This window comes from Podarcis filfolensis, assembly GCF_964270895.1.
Source record: "Podarcis filfolensis genome assembly, chromosome: 14".
Taxonomy (NCBI): domain Eukaryota; kingdom Metazoa; phylum Chordata; class Lepidosauria; order Squamata; family Lacertidae; genus Podarcis; species Podarcis filfolensis.
In genome coordinates, this window is record NC_139616.1 from 31,340,502 (window position 1) to 31,359,753 (window position 19,252).

A 19,252-nucleotide genomic window follows, 5' to 3' on the forward strand; every position below is an offset into this window, starting at 1 on the left:
ATTTTATGTACACTGCTTCAAAATTCAGAATATTAAGCAGCATATAAATACCTGAAATAAATAAATACCTAAGATTGTGATGAGTCCAGAGCTGCCCTCCTTCCGTTTGCTAATAACGAGTTTTCAGAAGGGTCTGAAATGAACATTGCCTTGATATGCTCCTCACACTGACTTGTGTCATTCTTTGGTCAAAATGAAGCATGCAACCAGGTTTTGCGTATTCTATGATTGTGCTGCATAATCTTGGATGCCAGTCGTTTCTGTCTTCCTCCTAGGCCAGAGGTACTGTTTTGGGCTTCCAGGAGGCTGGCCTAGCAAATATAAAGTGATGGTATGAAGATGCACCTATCTTCATACAGAGTTCCTTAATTTTATTTGTCCTAGGGACTGCTCATTGGCTGTTGCTTGCTTATTAACATAAGAACAGCCTACTGGATCAGGCCAATGACCCATCTCGCCTAGCATCCTGTTCACACAGTGGCCGACCAGATGCCTATGGGAAACTTTCAAGCAGGACCCAATACAAGGGTGCTCTCTTCTCCTGTGGTTTCCAGCAACTGGCATTCAGAAGCATTACTGTTTCCGACCAGATAGGCAGAGCATAAACACTGTGGCTAGGAGCCAATGATAGACCAAACCTTGTCCACTGTTTGCATTTGTACTATATACATTACAGTGGTACCTCGGGTTAAGTACTTAATTCGTTACGGAGGTCCGTTCTTAACCTGAAACTGTTCTTAACCTGAAGCACCACTTTAGCTAATGGGGCCTCCTGCTGCCGCCGCGCTGCTGGAGCACGATTTCTGTTCTCAACCTGAAGCAAAGTTCTTAACCTGAAGCACTATTTCTGGGTTAGCAGAGTCTGTAACCTGAAGCGTATGTAACCTGAAGCGTATGTAACCCGAGGTACCACTGTATACTGCTTTTTGCTAAAAGGAGTTCAAGGCATTGTACATCATTCTCTCTCTCTCTCACACACACACACACAGCCAACACTATCTTCACAACCACCCTGTGAGGTAGGTTAGTCTGAGAGAGAATGACTGGCCCAAATTTCATGACTCAGTTTGAATTGGAACCTGGTTTCTGCTCCACTACCATTACAAGTCCAACGTTGTTCATACCAGTTCCTGATTTCCCAACCCTTGAGGGCGCTTCACCAGTTTTTCGTCTTCAACTCTGCTGGCAGGCTCTAAGGTATATGGATCGAGCCTCTTGATTCTCCACAGTGTACTGCTCACTTACAGCCCCATTTCTTCGAAGCAGGATTCCTGTGAAGGAGAGTCCCTGTGGTCTGTCTGCCCAGGGCGGGCTGCTTCACTGCACAGGAATTTGTTCCTGGACATAGAAATCAGTATGCTGAGTGTCTCCAAAGGTAGGTAATGAGCAGCGAATTCTCAGAAATGAGATGAGCAGGTTGACCGGTACCTAGGGACTGGAACTTCTTGGACTTCTCCATGCTGAGCAGAAACAATATAAATTAAACAGATGAGCCAATAACATGATTTTGCTTAAGGCACGTAGGCGATGGTAACATTCAGCTTTCTTATCCTTACTACAGAACGGAGGTTACTTTGGCCTGGGATTTTGAATTGTAACAGTGAAGAGCAGCCACAGCAGCAGACTGAGGACAAAAAAATACCATCAATTACTTCCAGGAGGGCAAATCTGCTTGTCTTGTGCATAGCACCTAAGAGGCACCTTTACCAATGCAATGCCCTCCAAAAGTTTCGGACTACGACTCCGCCCTCCCACACACACAAAAACTGGGGGAGTTGTAAGTCAAAACATCTGAAGGGTATCATGCTGGTGAAAGTTGCCTTAAAGACTAACAGATTTATTGCACCAAAGGTTTCTGTGGATTGACCCACTTCTTCATATGTGTACAAACGTTAACCATTTCTACATACGAGTTAGAAGGGTCCAGTGAATGAAAAAGCCCACACAGTGATACATCTGTTCCTCTTTAAGGTGCCACAAGCATATTTGTTATAACAATATAATTGACATAATGGGAAGGAGGCACCTAGTGAACTAGCAGTGCTCCCTGGTAGGCAATTTTCTCTCTCATATATATATTATAGAATTTTTTAATTAAATTTTCTGTTTTACAATTTTGAATACTCATTTAAACATCCTTAAAATATCAATGACATCCCTTCTTCTCTTTCCATGGTTCATTTTGCATACCATAAATCCCTGCATATTTTACATAAACTAAACCATTCAGTATTCCATTATTACATCCATCAAAACTTACTTACACTGTTGAATTTATCTTAATGCTGCACATGTTTTCAAGTGTACACAATTCCCCACCATATATTCAATAAACATTTTCCAATCTTCTTTAAACGTATGTTCTTCTTGTTCTCTTATTCTATATGTTAGGTCCACAAGCTGCACATATTCCATCAGCTTAAGTTGCCATTCTTCTTTAGTTGGGACCTCACTTGTTTTTCATTTTTGGGCTAACAAAAATGGGCCGCAGTAGTGGCATACATAAATAACCTTTTTTGATAACTGGGAATTTCCGTCTGAATTATCCCCAATGAAAAGGACTCAGGTGGGTTTTTTTTGAAAAGTACTTTAAAACATTTATTTTCAATTCATTATGGATTACTTCCCAAAACTCTTTTACCCTTTTACAGGTCCACCACATATGAAAAAACGTTCCCTCAACCTCTTTGCATCTCCAGCACTTACCTGATTCAGATAAGAATCTGAATCTGAATCAGACCTGGTATGCAATTTTCCCATCCCGTATCCAAACTGTTGGGTCTTCTGGAGCTGCATGTGTTGTTGGAACACAAACCAAACATATCACAGAGGTTGATATCATTCATAAATCACACCCAGACTATTAACTGATGCTATGGACATATTTAATATGCTTTTCTAAACACATACCCAGGATCTGTTTGGGTCCTGGCTCCATTCAGATAATTATTTCAGACAGAACCCTACAGGGAAATTATTCTGTACTGAAGTCCCCATGTCCGGTTTTCAATCTCCCAGGGAGGTGTGTGTGTGTGTGCTTCTTTCAGTGGTCATGTCAGCCGTAATCTTCCATAACTCCTGTTAAGCAGAGAAGAGATATTGAAAATCGATGAACTGCCATGGGGAGTATGATAATCAAAACAGAGCATTTCAATTTTAAATTCTAAAGTAACAGTATTCCTTTTTTACACTTATAGCTTGGGACTGCATTACTAATGCAACAACTGTCTTAACAGAGAAGCTTCCATTAAATTAGGAGTTACCTTAAGGGCATTATGCATTTTGAGTTAAAGCAAGAAGAGCTTAATCTACCTAATGCTACAAGATGAAGTTTAGACGTTCAGTACAGCTATGGCTGTATTTGCCACCGATACACATTCTTTGCTCTTACAAAGAAGATACAACTCAGTAGATGCAAAATAAAAAAATAAATGTCTAATTTCTCATCTGGTTTAGCAGGCAGAATGAAGGACTGGGACTAGTCCAGCCATTCAGGCTCAGTCATAGTCTGTGCACCTAAGAAAAGCTGTGCAGCTGGATCAGACCAAAAGTTATTTTAGTTCTATGTCCTGTTATTATGCTGGCTATCCAGAAGCCTACAGGTAGCCCATGCATAGGTCAAGAGAGGAACAACACTCTCTTACTCATGATCCCCAGAAACTGGCGTTCAGAAGCATATTGCCTCTAACAAAGTAAATCACTCTGACATGGTAAATCATTTTTATCTGAGAGAAGACACAGGTGACATTTTAAAAGTGTCAGAGGTAGGATGACAGCAGTTCTCCTGCTTGGAAAACACATACTCTTCTCTCCAAGAGTGAGCTCTGGAAACAACAGCTCTTGCAGGTTTTTAGAGTGGTTCAGTCTGAACAGGGAAAAGATGACCTACTGGCTAGTGCTTGTGGCAACCTTAAAAGTACCACCACCTTGTCCCCAGTAAATTTTGCAACTCTTTTTTTTTAGATGTTGCACACATCTTTTCCAGTAAGGTGATAGATTAATGCATATATGTACAATAAATGATTGTGCCCTTTGAAACCTGCAAATTTGGACTAACACAAGTGTGAAGAATCTAATGTGATTCTGCTTCTTTCTTACATATATTTTTATGCATCCATTCAATTATGTTCCCAAGGCAGTTTACAAGCAACAATAAAACAACTGAATTCATATCTTAAAACCCCATGCCTGTTTTCACCACTCATCATCCATTCCTCAGCTGTTTGCAAAGAAATCTAGCAGCCTTGGAAAATAAAGTGATGTGTACAACTTACTGCTGGTTACTCTTCTATGTTCGGTCAGAGAACCGCAAGATAATGTCAATTCTTTTTGACTTTGTCTCATTAATACAATTAAACTGAAAACTGCTCAAAGTTTTAGATCGTTTGTCAGACAAACGGTACCCACCAATTGTTCAACCCGCTCATAAATAATATGTTGAGGAAAGGAGAGTTGGACAGGCTGAACAGTATATCTCATTTTGCCATCTCTGATATTTTCTAGATCATTCAAGGTGCTTCGAAAGTAATTGTATGCTTCACATACAACATCCATGTGTCTTAAGGTGAAGTTGAGCCTGCAAAAAGTTACATTCATTAAAGACTGAACTTTTAAAAACTGCACGGATTTTAACTAACTTTTGCATCATGCTTCCTGAGATCAAGGTGCAGGCTTTCATCTGCATTTGGATATAAACAGATGCCACTTTGAATCAAGATGGTGGGCTGAACCTTTCAAGATTGCATTGATGTTTTGGTTTCTCAAAATCCCCAAACAGTACTAGGTACAAGGCTGGTAGTACAATATAAATGCCAAGTGTTATCAGCTTCAGCTCTCCAAGCTCCCTGCTTTAATCAGATATGCCTCCCCAGTGTAGCTATTGTAGTTCAAGTTTAGGCAATCCTGACCAGCACTGCCACTCCAGCAGAGTTCTTTCTCATCCCATTCTTCCCTCTCCCAGAGATCTTTCAATTGAAGATACAGACAATGGTACCCAACAAAGCTATAGGTTCCCTTAGGCTGTAACTGAAAGTGGATTCACTTAGGATCAGCTTAGGGCTGTTCATCCACCAATCACTAACCAACAGCATGAGTGTCTGCTTTGGCAGGTCAAGAATAGACTCCCCAAAGGTAAGCACAAAAGCGACGCCTGTCTGTCTAGGAAGGTTCTCAGTATCTAGCAAGTGGTTTTCAACAGATCTTCAGTATTCTGCAGCCTTGTAGATGTGCTGTAATTTCCGCCACAGAGGATCTAGCTGAAGGAGATCCAAATACCTGACAGCCACTTAAATGCTTATTTGGTGACCATGACTGTTTGCTGCATCCTCTTAAGAACAGTTTCCTCTTACGAATGCAGTCATCTATATAACTATTTAAAAATATCTAAATAACTTCATGCTGGAAACCTTTTTGAGAAACAATAAGACTGCCCACTTCCAAGCTGAAAAATGTTTCTAGCATTAGCAACAATCAAAACAAATTAATCATATTGCGGTGTATTTTCCAATTAAGAGTTAAAAGCATGTCACCTCTTTTCTATTGACAAGTAGATGGTGGAGGGGTTTTTCAAGTTGCCAGTGATTCGATACAGCGTTTTGAAAAAGGCATCTGTTAGATCATCGTCATAAAATACTGCAATAAAAAAGGGTTAGGATCACCTGGATTTTGACTTCACTTACGAGACATTCACTTCTATCTTAAAAGTTGATTTTTAAAAATATTTTGTTATCCATCCCAAGCCTTCAGAAAAGAATGGCTATAGTCTTAATTACTAGGGGTAGAAGTGTTTTGTTTTGTTAACATCCATTAGGAAGGGAAATAGCCAGGACATGGAATCTTGCAAATGTGAGTGCAGTTGGGGATGAAATAGCTAAATCTTTGACTTCTGGTCCTCTAAAATTGGCATATGAGACTACTGTATCTGGCATAGCTTCCATCTGCAAATATTATCATATTCTGAAGTATTCTATCATTCACTGGGGTCCTATAGGAACATAAGAAGTTAGGAACATAGGAAGCTGACATATGGAATCAGACCATTGGTCCATGTAGCTCAGTAGTGTCTACATGGACTGAAAGCAGGTTTCTGGGGTTTTAGATAAGAGGATGTTCTCAGCCTTATCTGGAGAGGGTGGATTGAACCTGGGATGTAAAGCAGATGCAAAGCAGATGCTCTACCACTAAACCACAGCCCTTCCCCTTTCTATTATGCATGACCCGCCCCCCCCCCATTTAATACAAGGAAAGGCAGCTCCTACTTATTAGTTCCTCCACAGCTCCTACTTATTTCAAGGGGGCATGTTCAGGGAAAGCCAGTGGTGCCTCATGCTGATTAAAAGCAATTTCCATTACAGAAAAATACAAGTCCTCTGAACTGTGATGTAATTTTTCTAGGCTTTGTGTCAGGTTTACCATGTTAAATTCAGGGTAATGTTCCTTCCCGCCCCCACTTCAATTGCCACATCAAGAAATGTTTCTCCAGATGCAGCTGATGTGCATATTTTACAATGGGCTAGATGAGCCGAGTCAGTTTCCTCATTCAGTGTCTATGGCCATGATGTGTCTTACTGGACTCTTGAAACAATGATCAGAAAAGATTTGCTGAAAGCACGCAATACACACAAAACAGGGGCTTTAACGACCACTATGAATCCTTGACTCTCGAGTTCTGTTTGCTTACCATCAGCAGCTAGGATCACAGTGGTGAAATCGTGAAGCTCTGCAATCTCTTCTTCAGACCAGCTGTAGGAATGATCAGGATCTACAGCAAAATATGCAAATTGATTTGATTATAAAGGAGACTATAATTTTTTAGACACTGTACAGAAAGTTTAAAGAAGGAAGCAGGTCTTCCCAAAGGAACCCACAGTGGCAAACAACAAGCAATAAAACAATAAAAGCATGTTGAAAATAATTCCGATAAAGTTGCAGACTAGGAGAGATATGCTGGAAGGGGACGGTCTTCAGTAGGTACTGAAAAGACAACAGAAATTGTGCATGCCTAGTATTTAAAGGGAGGAAATTCTGAAGGGGAGATAACACAACACTAAAGGCTCGATTTCTATATTGTGTGGAACGGATATCCTGATAAGATGGTACTTGCAGATGACCTCAGCTGCAGAACACAATGATCAACTAGGGGTGAGACAATTTTCAGGTATTCTTGTTCCAAGTTTTATAGAGCTTTACATAACAAACCCAGCAACCCAAGTGCTGTGTATATTTCCTTTTTGCCACTGATCTAAAAATTGCTTGGAGAACTGGATCAGGCTCCCAAACTGTGGGTAAGAAACCCCTCATAATGCAAGCAATCCTCAGACTTGACAAAAAGGATACCCATGGTTCCATATAACATGTAAAACAAGAATGGCTCTGTGGGTGGTCTCTTTTAAAGTGTGACCACTTGACCCCCTGAAGTCTGGCTCTCCACTTCTCGAACTTCTTATTGTTAGAGAAAGAATTTGGATTACTCAGTGGCGTGGGAAATTTGCACATACTCAGAAACAAACTCATTTACTCATCTATTTCAAAGCTAGGCCATGGGTTTAAATTATTTGGCTGTAAGTGAAAACAGTAACTCAACAGATTAGAGAGAGAACATCAAATCAAGCTTTTAAGAAGTTGATGCATCTACTTACCAATGCAGAACTCATCTTTAAGCCAGTCCAGCACTCTGACCTTAATCTTAGTTCCTGGAAGTCAGTAAGATGATAAGAAAATAAGTGGGTGGCAAATGCTCTTTAGAAGACAGGTTAAAGCCATTAAAGTGTCATAATAAGAGGAAGACTGTAAATTGCTATAATTGATAATAGTGAACAAGCAGAGGCTTATGCCCCCACCTCACTTTACCCACCTTCCCCCAAATTAGTCTTGCTAATGATTCCTTGTTCCTTCCCATGATGTATTTATAAAATGTAATTCAGAGCAATCTTAACCTCTGCATTTGCTGGCTAGAGAGAGTTAGGACTATGCAAAGGCTTGTTCTGCTGATGGGGGTATATCCACTGTGGAGGCCCTCAGAAAGCTCTGCAGGCATAGATTCACTAGCGGTTACAGGGAGGAAGGCACGCGCGCACACACACACACACACAGCCTAGATTCAGCCCCTTCATTCATCAGTGAGACCCAAGGATGGGAACCCATATCCACGCAAGGCTAGAGCTGGTGTAGCTCCTCCTCCTTCTCACTGGGACCAATCGGGGGTGGGGGGTTGAAAATAAAAGATCTGCATGGAGCAGAAAACAAGGTAAGTCCACACCTCCCACCAAGGCTGGGCCTGAAAAGTGGTGGATTGCCCTCACTGCCCCCAAACCCATTGAAACTGTGCTCTTAGCCACCTTTCTAGAAGCAACACCCTAAGGCAATGTACAACACAGAAATTATTACAATGTACAAAGAAGCCAAAAGCACTGTATTGAATAATTCTAATAACAATTAAAATATTATTCCTTAAATTTGGAGGGATCTTTTATAAGCAGACTTGAAACTGGTTTATTTTTTTACTCCACTATGCTCAATGGAACTTACTCTTTAGATAAGTGTGTTTAGGATTGCAGGCATAGGTTTGTAGGGCAGAAGTGGCTGAAGGGAATGTTTAGAACAGAAGCCACTTTTTGACATGTAAATATTTCATGTGGCCGTCTGGACAGTATTTTGGATTTGAATGATATTTTATCCAACTAGAAAAAAACCCCAAATCCATTAAACAATAATAATATACAAGCAGTCTTTTTTACCTGCTGGCTCAGTAAGGTGCTTGTTTAATGTAATATTTCGTTCACACATTTCCAGGAGATCTTCACCAATATCTTTAAAATATTTGAGAAGCAAATGTTAGTAATACTTTGAGAAGAAATGAAAAAAACAAACAAGAGAGGGGGAAAACAAGCATAGAAAAAACAGGGCAGGTACGTATCTTCTCTGCTTTCAACAACTCAGCTTGACTTACTGCTCTTTCAAGCTTTCTGATAAAAATAAAAGCAACATCACGAACATCAAAGATGACTGTCCTAAATAGATACCTGTGCAATAAATGGCCTTGGCTGCCTTTGCCATGATGATACTGACAATTCCGGTGCCGCCCCCAAGCTCCAGCACTGTGCAGTCCTTAAAGAAATCTTGCTTGGAGAGGATGTAGTCTGCAAGTAAGAAGGCTCCTCGCCAGACCTTCAAGACAGGAGGCAAAAAGGTAGCACAGTCTGGTACATGAGGGTCAAGGGAGAAGAGAAGGGCTGGCAATGTAGCTACCCACCTGTTTGCCAACATCCTCTAAAGGGGTTGCCATGGCGTGCTCTGAAAAAGGAAGAACATGAAAAGGGGCCCATTTTTTCATGTTACACGTACAGTAAATTTAGGGAGGATAAGGCAATCAATGGCTACTATATTCTAATATATTCTATATTCAACAATGACTATATTCTACCTCAACTGTCAGAGGAAACATGCCCCTGGATGCTAGTTTTTGGGATACTGCAAGTGAGGAGAGTGCTTTTGTCCTTGGGTTCTGCATATGGGTTTCCCACAGGCTTCTGGCTGGCCACTGAGAATAGGATGCTGGACTAGATAGCCCAATGGGCTGATTCAGCAGACTCTTCTATGTTGTTACATTTGCCCTGAAACTTTCCCATTAAAAACACAAAGCAGAAAAGAACAAGATATAGTCTGTTGCCTTAGGGCACATTTGTGAAGGGACACTTATGAAATGTATATCCCGCTTTTCCTCCAAGGAGCTCCAGGCAGCGCACATGCCCCTCCTCTATCCTCACAACAACCCTGTGAGGTAGATTAGGCTGAAAGAAAATGGTTGGCCCAACGTTGCCAAGTCAGCTTTATAAGCAAGTCTGGGTTTGTGCCTGATCTCTCCCCAGTCCTAGCCCAACAGTCTAACTAACTCACCAAACATAGCTGGCATGGGGAAATTCCTGAGACTGCTTGGCTTGCCATTAGTGAATATCATTTCCTATCAATTTCAATCCAAAAGGTGTACCAGTAAAAGGTTTTATGTGCAGGTGTAGAGGGAGGAATAAAGCATACAAATTGGCTCTCTATGCTCATATCTCAATGAGTACTTCTGGATCATGTTATGAAATGCAAATTATTTTATGCCACATCCATATACTACATTACTGACCTATTTTAATAATATCATAGCAATTGTTTTCTTGCTCTTGTTCTTCCAAGACTTCTCCACCTTTCATCAAAATGATGGGGCACACTTTGTCCCTTGAAAGATCTTCAGCTTCTGCATCAAGTAACGGAGGCTTCCGGACAACCTCCAAATCCCCATCTTTGTCTAACAAAGCTTGAATTCCTTTCAAAGAGTTCTCTTCCTTGTTAGTGCTTTTCAGAGTAACGTGGTCATCAGCAGGATCCTCCACATCTAATCCCTCTCCACGTTTGTCCTGGTGTTTAAGGTTTTCTTTTTCAAAGCCACTCACTTCCCTCTCAGTCTTCTGATTGCTTTTGTCCAAAAGGAATTTGAACTGTGAGAGAAACACTAAGAGGCAACAATCTGAAGTCAAACACTGATCAAAGCCCAGTCAATCTTCAAAACCATAACAAAGAATGCAGGAATATCACCATAGCTTTCCTTACTCTCTAAATAGATTTCCCCGACATCTGCCCATTCGTATGTCACGCATATGATCTCCTGTTTTTGCCGAGTCCTTCCTGGTGTGTCTGATATTTGTATTATGACTGCTGGTTTGGCCTCTTTCCTCCATTGCTATACCACCTGTTTTTACTGAACCTGATAAACTTTCCTGAAGTACCCTAACCTCACATTGCCTGCACTTACACTGTCAAGTGCCTGCTGTACTTAGTAACGTCTTAGTTCCCCAGCTTGTCTTCTCCGAAAACCTGCTCAGCCAGGATTTATGGGATGGAGGAAGAGTGGTGGGCATTTGCCTCCAAGCAGCAAGTCCCCAATGAGGCAGCCAGAAAGTCCTATTGCCACATTTAATGCTTCTTCCACACCATTTACTAGCATCTGCATGTGCCAGAGTTGGCCCTGGAGCCCTCAGTTGTCAATCCCGATATGAGCCCAATGGGAAACGATTGTGGCATCTCCACTATATAGCACTTGGCACACACAGGTTCAGCCTTGATTAGGGTCAAATAACTTGCTCTGGAAACCTCCCCTGCCCCTTTCCTTTCCACTAGCCAGGAAGTAGGTACTGCTACATCTGGCAAGCTCCCTATCCATGGCACTGTCTACTGAAAAGGATAGATATTCCTGCTAAACACAGGATATGCTTAGTTGCAATGTTAACAATCAAAGAGCCTCAATGTAAATGGAGAGATTCCACCAAAGAGGATGGTGGCAAGACCAGTTGCGTCAAGGAGGTGGTAAGCTGTTTGCTACTGATCAGCTAAGACTTTTAATGTAGTAACTTCTTTAAAACACACACAGAGCTGTTGAAGAAAGCTCTCAGTGGGGATTATGATAATTGTGTGCAAGTAACAGTAACAACCACCAGAGGCACATTACCTGGCTGTCCGACAGCATTCAGCCTGACCATTAAATGCCTTTTGCTTGGGGTGTGTAGGTGGACATCAGATAGGACAGTGTCACTTCGGAAGATGATGTCATCCATCACCTCTCTCTCCCCTGCACCTTGTATGGTGCACTGCTGAAGGGACATCTATAATTATAAGACATAAAGCTCTATTAGTATGTTAATTATAAATAGTTACAGAATTGTATACAAAACCTAGCACCTCCTGCCAGCTTGGTATTACTATTCACTATATTTCGGCACACCTCCTCAGGCACTGCTCCCCACCCCACCCTTTCTTTAAGCTGCTGCTGCTTCTCCTCCTCCGCCTCCTCCTCCTCCTCCTCCTTCTGACACATTAGCCATTTGTTACACATAGGTCCCCAGGTGACTTACAGCATATCTAAGAACATAATTTAATAAAAAATATATAATACAATTGACGCATTCACACAAACACGATTCTCAACAAGTAAACAAACTACTACCATCCCACCAACAACAGCCATAGAAAGCTTGGGTATCACACTTAGAGCAAAATACAATCCTAACCTCCTTTGCCTCCTCCACATATGAATGCCAACTATTGAAACTGGATGAATCTCTCAATGGCAGAAATATGCAGCAATAGAGAACATTCCTCCTGCTCAACATTGGTAGGAAAAGGGGCACTTTCCAAAAAGAAGTGGCCAGCCTATGCCTCTCTTACAGGATGTGATCTGCACCCAGATTCTCAGCTCAATGCTTATTCTGCCTCCAAGCATCTCTGCCTCTTGGATTTGATTCCCCCACAGCCTCTTGCCCCCCTGTCCCATTCCATTCCAACATATAGATCTTCTGCAATGCTCCCACAGCTCTGCCAAACTAGCCTTTCAATTCCCCCTCAACACCACCACTGCTGATATTCTGCAACTCATTCTTCTCCCTCAGCAATTGGAATGTTTATGGAAATTTCATCACACCACAGCAGTTCAACCAGTGTGGAAAGGAAGGCTAGAAAAAGCCAGCCTTCTTCACACAGCACATAGTTAAACTATGGAACTCGCTCCCACAGAAGATAGCAATGGCTACCAATTTGAATGGCTTTGAAAGAGAACTGGACAAATTCCTGGAGGAGGGGGATGAGGCCATCAGGGGCTACTAGCCATGATGGCTATAATGATTCTGAATGTTAATCATTGGAAACTACAGGAGTAGGGTGTGCTGTTGTGCTCGGGTCCTGCTTGGTGGTTTCCCACAGGCATCTGGGTGACCACTGTGAGTGGACTCAATGGGCCACTGGCCTGATCCAGCAGGCTCTTATTACATTCTTAATGTTCAATATTCATTTCTGATGCAGTGGATAGCTCAGTCGGTAGAGCATGGGACTCTAAATCTGAGGGTCATGGATTAAAGCCCCACATTGGGCAAAAGATTCTAGATGTTCCTCGTGGTCCCTTCCAACGGTACAATTCTATGCTTCTATGAAATAGTACGTACATTTAATCTGCATCAATATGTAGTGGATTGTGGGGAGATGATCACGTCTGACTAAGGTTAACATTGCTCTATCCTGGCCCAGTTCCTTTATTTTCAACTTCTGCCTGATATGCAGAAGCAGGTGAAGCTGTTAGCAACAAGGTTGTCAGTGGTCTGAAATGCCCCAGTAATTAAATTTCTGTGTTAAGCCATTGATTTTTTAAAAAAAGTCTGGCAACCTTCTACTTCCAAAATTATCGAGATGAAGTGCTGAATATTATTTTACTTTTCAGTAAGAATGTATGCCATTCTTTCGTACATTCTAAGTCACATTTTTAAGTGAAGTTCAGGAACTGTTGCTGAAAACATGATACTCCCCCCCTCCCCCATATATATAAGGTATCTGAAATTCTGAAAACAAAACTGGTAGCCTCCCTTTTCACCCTAGAATGACAACAACAAAACTTCACCCAGGATTGCACCAAGTTTAATGAAAGGAGCACACTACCTATCTTTGGATCCCCCCCCCTACTTATGACTAATTCATATGCTGTATTTCACTGGATTTGTTATTTTTAAAAATCTTTTATTTAAATTAAGAGTAAAAACAAGAATTTACAGCATATGAATTAGTCATAAATAGAAAAAAAAATCAAAACCCACATTATACAAAGGTTGAGATTAATATTTCACATTCCTATAAACTAGGCTTATTTTTAAGGGCTATATACATTGGTGGTAGGGGACTTCTCGAGGGCACCAGGCTGGCTAGCCTGGCATCATGCATAACAAAGTGAATTTAAATGGTTAGGCTATATATTAAATGGCTAGGCTATATATTCTTGGACAATGTGCAACGCAGTATATAAGAACTAACAAAACAGATTAACAGTGTACTCTTAATCATGTCAACCCAGAAGTAAGTCCTATTGAATTCAATGGGTTTTACTTTCAGGTATGTAGCCTAATTCTTGCAGCCTAATTCTTTAAAGCAAGCTGTTTCAGCTTCTGCCTTCGTCAGCCGGAAGCCAACACGTTTTTCTATAAAGATTTAATCTCTGTTAGTAACTGTTAATATGATTTCGGTGATCAATTTGTTTGAAGTGCAGCATGAAGTTTTAAAAAATAGTCTCTTTCATTCCCTCTTTCATTCCCAGCCAAAATGACTTTTATTTGTTTTGGTCCATAATAATGTTACGCCCAGAATCCCTCCGCCTCCCCATTGTAATGCTCCTTCCCTTTTAAGTTTAAAACACCTATGCACAGAAGGCAAGCGGGAAGCATTCCACTCTGCACATGCACAAAAGCACTCCCATTTCTACTTCTCCGCATGCTGCCAGTTGTTAAAACAAGCTAAGGCTCCAAGTAGGCAACAAACGGCAGCCGTTTCAAGGGGCTGGGAGACTGTTATGGGGTGGAACAGGCAACAGAGGGCTGTGCCTTACGGAGCGAGGGCTCTCTCCTGCCCAAGGTGGGTGTAATGGCGACTCTCACCTCCCCTCTCGCGGCAGCTTCGTTGACGCCGCTGCTGCCATTTTGCATTTTGCCCTCAGCCGCTTCCGCCCTTCTCCCCGACTTCCGGCGCGCTGTTTCCCGTAGCAGCGGCCCGCCCACTTAGCTTAACTGATGCGTTGTCAGCCCAACCGACTCCTGCTTCCCTCTGTTGCCGCGGCAACGAGCCCCTGTTTGACTTACTGCTGTCACCCCTCCCGCGCTCCAGAGTTACTATGGCAACGGTCTCCGTCTGCAAGGACCAAACTCATTTCAGACTGGGCCGGGGCAGAGAGGATGGAGAAAATATTCCAGATGTTAGCCCTGCTGAGCCAATGTGGCAGATCTCTGCCCTTTTTATTCACCCCCCCTGCCCCTCCACACCACCTTTTTCCCAGTTCAAAAACCACAAAAAATGTTTCTTATTAAAACATGGAGTCACTTTCTGAGAATGTATTTGTTTAGCTTATCTGTATCCTGTCTTTAAGGATACAACTCCTTCCAAGGTAGCTTTCCAAGTAAAATCAACAAAGTTGCAATGAGACAATAATATCAAACTCATCATTGTACTTCTGACTGTACTGTGCAAGTAAAAAGATCTGGAAGAGAAATTGGTGCTCCTAGAATATAAATTTTCATTAAAAAAAGATTCTAGTCCCTGTGCAATCTTTTACCTGCCTACTGAAAAACCCCAATTGAAATAAGTCAACTGAATTCAGTGGGGCTCCTATTGAGTACAGTGGGTCTTGCTTGTGAATAGATATGTAAAGGATTGCACAGGGATACATATTTGTAATAAAATAAAAACTGATATTCTCAGAGTACTGAATTCTGGCCAGATACCATAACTAATCTGGTAGGATTACAATTCAATTAATTTATTGCTTTGAGGAATCATGACATGATTTTCTGTGACAATAACATGCAAAATGCAATATGCAATAAAAGCCATTAAAATGAAACAAATATACTAACAGTGTTTATCCACATAATCACCCAAGAACAGCAGCCTTACAGTCACATCCAGTTAAGACATACCCAGAGAAGACCCATTGAAATCAATTGACATAAATTAGTCACATTAATTGATTTTGATGGGTCTGCTCTATTTTATTTACTATTGATTAAATTTATATCCCACCCTTCCAAGACAGTGAATACATCAGTAAAAAAGCAATACAATTAAAAATAAATTTTAAAACAGTTAAAAGCATGGCAAACAATCACATAATCTAACAGCTAATAATGTCAAGATTGCCAGGAATAGCATCTTTCAGACATCACTCTTATTCTAAGATGAAAATAAAGATTCCTGTCCAAAACCTTCCTGCCCATTGCAGCTGACCCCATAGACTGATACGGCCGCTTTCTACATTCCTGTGCTGATTGGTGAAACATTGACGGATATGTCATGGGCAAATGCAATATGGCTCAAGCTTGCTCCCCCTCATATATTTTATGTGCATGGTGTGCACTAAATGGCAGAGCCAGCCCAATACATTTTGCTGCTGGAGAAATCAGGACAGATAAAATAGAGTTCTTAGTCACACAGCATATAGTTAAATTATGGAACTTGCTTCTGCAGGAGGCAGTGCTGGCCACCAACTTGGATGGCTTTAAAAGAGGATTGGACAGATTCATGGAAGAGGAGAAGACCAATAATGGCTGCTAAGTCATAGGCAGTCATACTTCTGAATACCACTTGCTGGAATCTGCTGGAAGAAAGAGTTGTTCTTGTGTTCAGGTTCAGCTTACATGTTTCGCTTTGGGGCATCTGGCTGGTCATTGTGAGAACAGGATGCTGGAATTGATGGGCCATTGGCCTGATCCAGTAGGGCTCTTCTTATGTTCTCATCACATGCCAATACTAGCAAATCATATGTTAATATTAGCAAATGGGATCATGTCCTCCACTGCACCTGAGGGCAGGTGGGTAATCATGGGATGCAGAGGGCGGCAGGACAGACTGCATGGCATGCATATCTTTGCCTTCCAGCAGAAGGTGTCTCAGGTGGAACAGCTGGGGAGCTGCCCCTATCACCCCCTATTTTCTGCTGCCTGAGGCAGCTGCTACATTCTGCATAGCCTTAAGACTGGTCCCGCCAACATTATACAGGCTGAGAAGGTTCGTTTTGTTGACAGCATATCACAACACTTGTTTTCTCCCACTAAGTATATATTTAACCAGTGAGGCAAACACCTGACATTCAGGAACTTGTCAATGAAGGGATTCCCCAGCAACAGACTAGTACCACAGAATAAAAACTCCACTCAGATATGGAAGTTGGAGGATATGACAACCTGTAGTATGTGTTCCAAGGCTTCCTGTCTCTCCTCTCTCAGGTACAGTGCTTTGTTTACTGTTGGTAGGTTTGTGGTGGGTAATCTTTTAGAATCTTTGGTTAGTCTGAGCTCGCGAGAAATCAATCTTCGTTATGAAAACTGTTTTAGTGTGGCAGTATCTGCTCTTTGGAACTCCCCGCCTATTTACATCAGGCAGGTGGCTTCACTGTACCCTTTTCAGCACCTGTTTTTAAATATTTTTCTTCTTAACTGTTTTCACTGGCCCTTTCAATATTTTTTGCCACCTTGAGCTCACTGGGAAAAAGGCAGAAATGTAATTACAGGAACATAGGAAGCTGCCTTCTACTGAGTCAGACCATCGGTTTATCTTGCTCAGTATTGTCCACACTGACTGGCAGCAGCTCCCCAGGGTTTCAGTCAGGAAGTCTCTCCCAGCTGTACCTGGGGATGCCAGGGATTGAACTTGGGACTTTCTGTATGCAAAGCAGATGCTCTACCACTGAGCTACAGTCCCAAATGAATAAATATAGCACCTCAGATGCTTTTGCTGCTGCCCTCACATCTTTAGGCAGAATCAGATGTGATATTCCATGTTAAGAAGCATAACGTAAGATGTAGTTTCATCCTGAAGCTGTGGTCACTGCCCTTAACTCTCTGGCCATGAGGGATTTGTAGGTGCATCTGGTTATCGGAGAAGACATATGTGCAGCAAATCCTGTTCTGACTTCAGGTCTTGCTCTGACTTCTGTTTCACAAGCACCGGTTGAAACAGTCCCTGCAGAAGACATCTTGAATGTCTTAGAAGCTGATTAGAAGTGCCATCAAGCACCTGACTCACCACTCAGCTGAGTCAGAGAACTTGGATGGTAAGCCAATTGATTTCACTAGCAGCCATTGTGGTCTGCTTGTGTCGAACCACACAATGGTCAAGTCTCAGTCAGCTCATGGCTGTGAACCCTATGTCTTACCTCCACTGTCAGAGGCAGCAATCCCAGCTACTAATCCTACTCTTGAGCTCCCTGCCTTCTACCCTTTGTGTCCCAGTGGGCACCAGCAACCACTGCCTACAAGAAAAGGATCCAGCCACTGCTGCCTCCCAGCACCCACTGCCTGAGGCAGTTGCCTCACTTTGCCCAATGATAGGGCTGTTTCTGAGTGCCAGTGATGGCACAGAAATTGAAATTAGCTATTTGGTGCCATCTTCTCTCATGACAAGTGCTTCAGTTTTTTGAATAAGCAAGTGATTGAAGACAACAACAATAATGCTTTGAGTTCTTTTGAGCAAAAGGGTGGTAACCTATTGTTACAGGCTGCCTCAATCTCTGAGTGGTGTGAGATCCCATGGTCTTTGCACTTAACCAGGGTTTGTGTTGCTCTTGGAATGAGGCGCAACAGAAACTATGGTGTCTTTATGACATATGGTTTTATTTACACATATATACAGCCTGAGTGTAGGTTGGAGGGGTGTACAGCATTCATAGCAACTTATGCCATAAATGCAACAGCAACCTATCCAAACAGGCAGCCAGGATTGCCCTGAACCTCGGGTTCAAAACAGCAGCCAGGATGGTTCAGAGCTGCTTTGTAACAGCCTGCTCTAGTCTGTCTGAGGCTAAGTTGTTTCGGACTTTAAACAAAACTGTGACTCTCTTATTACGACACCTGTATGGTTTCATGTGTGTTGCTCCCATCAAGTGGATTTATACAACTTCCTCATATTGAATAATCCCATTAATAAATCTACCTCAGTCTCCTGACCAGTTTATTCTGGCTGAGCTGGTCATGCCTCTCCAGGCTCTCACACCGTGGCCATGCAAGGCACTTCTCAGCAAGTTGGCATATAATCTCCTGCACTGAAACAATCTGTGCACTACCACGGACAAACCACACATTATTAGGGGGTACAAGCAATAATATCTAAGCTGTAGACCTGAAGAACAGCAAAGTACAGAATGACTTTTCACACATGGCACTGAAGATGCCTTTAAGTTTCTGACATAATATAATAATGTGCACATTTTGGAATGCCATTAAGATGGGATGGGAAGCATCAGAGAGAGACTTTTTTCCAATGAAAAGTACAGATTGATCTTTCCAGGCTCTAACATCTAATTATACACCCAAGAAATACAAAGGAGAGTCCTTTGGAGATCATGTGTGGATATGCCCTGACCATCTCTTTGTAGGTCACCCTATTCCCTTGTTGCAAATTCCTTCTTGCAACCTACCTGCAGCTTAAAAGAGCTGGATTTACTCATTGCTCCCTGGGCACTGTCTGTGGTGCTGATCTCTGACATCCTCCTCCTCCTTTCTTGTATTCAGGAGAAAAAACGCTGTTGGATAATTATTGCCTGAACAAGAAGCCGTTTGGTACTTTGATGGGCTAGAGTGGGCTTCTTCAACCTGCGCTGTGCATGTTTACTCATTTGGAGGGTGACTGGGTGAAGTGCAAAGAAGGGGGGCCAACGACTGTCATAAGTACCTCTTATTCAAAAGCGGGAACC

General features: G+C 42.0%; 1 protein-coding gene across 7 annotated transcripts; it reads right to left on the reverse strand.

The window, feature by feature from the left end:
* Nucleotides 1–921: 921 nt before the first annotated feature.
* METTL22 (methyltransferase 22, Kin17 lysine) lies at nucleotides 922–14,583 on the reverse strand. Of its 7 annotated transcripts, none has more exons than XR_014541414.1 (12): nucleotides 14,448–14,583; nucleotides 11,489–11,642; nucleotides 10,130–10,495; nucleotides 9,251–9,291; nucleotides 9,021–9,165; nucleotides 8,736–8,807; nucleotides 7,638–7,691; nucleotides 6,680–6,760; nucleotides 5,529–5,631; nucleotides 4,408–4,576; nucleotides 2,911–3,078; nucleotides 922–1,460 (listed from the first exon to the last, which is right to left on the reverse strand). XR_014541414.1 is itself a non-coding variant. In XM_083585292.1 (12 exons), the coding sequence occupies exons 1-11, from the start codon at nucleotides 14,493–14,495 to the stop codon at nucleotides 3,007–3,009; spliced, it is 1,305 nt and encodes a 434-aa protein (XP_083441418.1). In that variant the 5' UTR covers nucleotides 14,496–14,583; the 3' UTR covers nucleotides 922–1,460; nucleotides 2,968–3,006. The 7 variants fall into 7 exon arrangements, 4 of the variants coding, with proteins under 4 accessions (XP_083441418.1, XP_083441417.1, XP_083441419.1 ...); XR_014541415.1 differs by having other exon boundaries at nucleotides 922–1,624; XR_014541416.1 differs by having other exon boundaries at nucleotides 922–1,453; nucleotides 2,905–3,078.
* Nucleotides 14,584–19,252: the final 4,669 nt, after the last annotated feature.

Excerpts from the sequence above, each read along its gene's own strand:
- METTL22 (XM_083585292.1), bottom strand. The coding sequence starts at position 14,495 with ATGCAAAATGGCAGCAGCGGCGTCAACGAAGCTGCCGCGAGAGGGGAG. Across the intron at positions 10,496-11,488 it reads GAATGCTGTCGGACAGCCAG|TGTTTCTCTCACAGTTCAAA; the intron begins GTAATGTGCCTC and ends GTTGCCTCTTAG. Across the intron at positions 9,292-10,129 it reads CTATGATATTATTAAAATAG|AGCACGCCATGGCAACCCCT; the intron begins GTCAGTAATGTA and ends TTCCTTTTTCAG.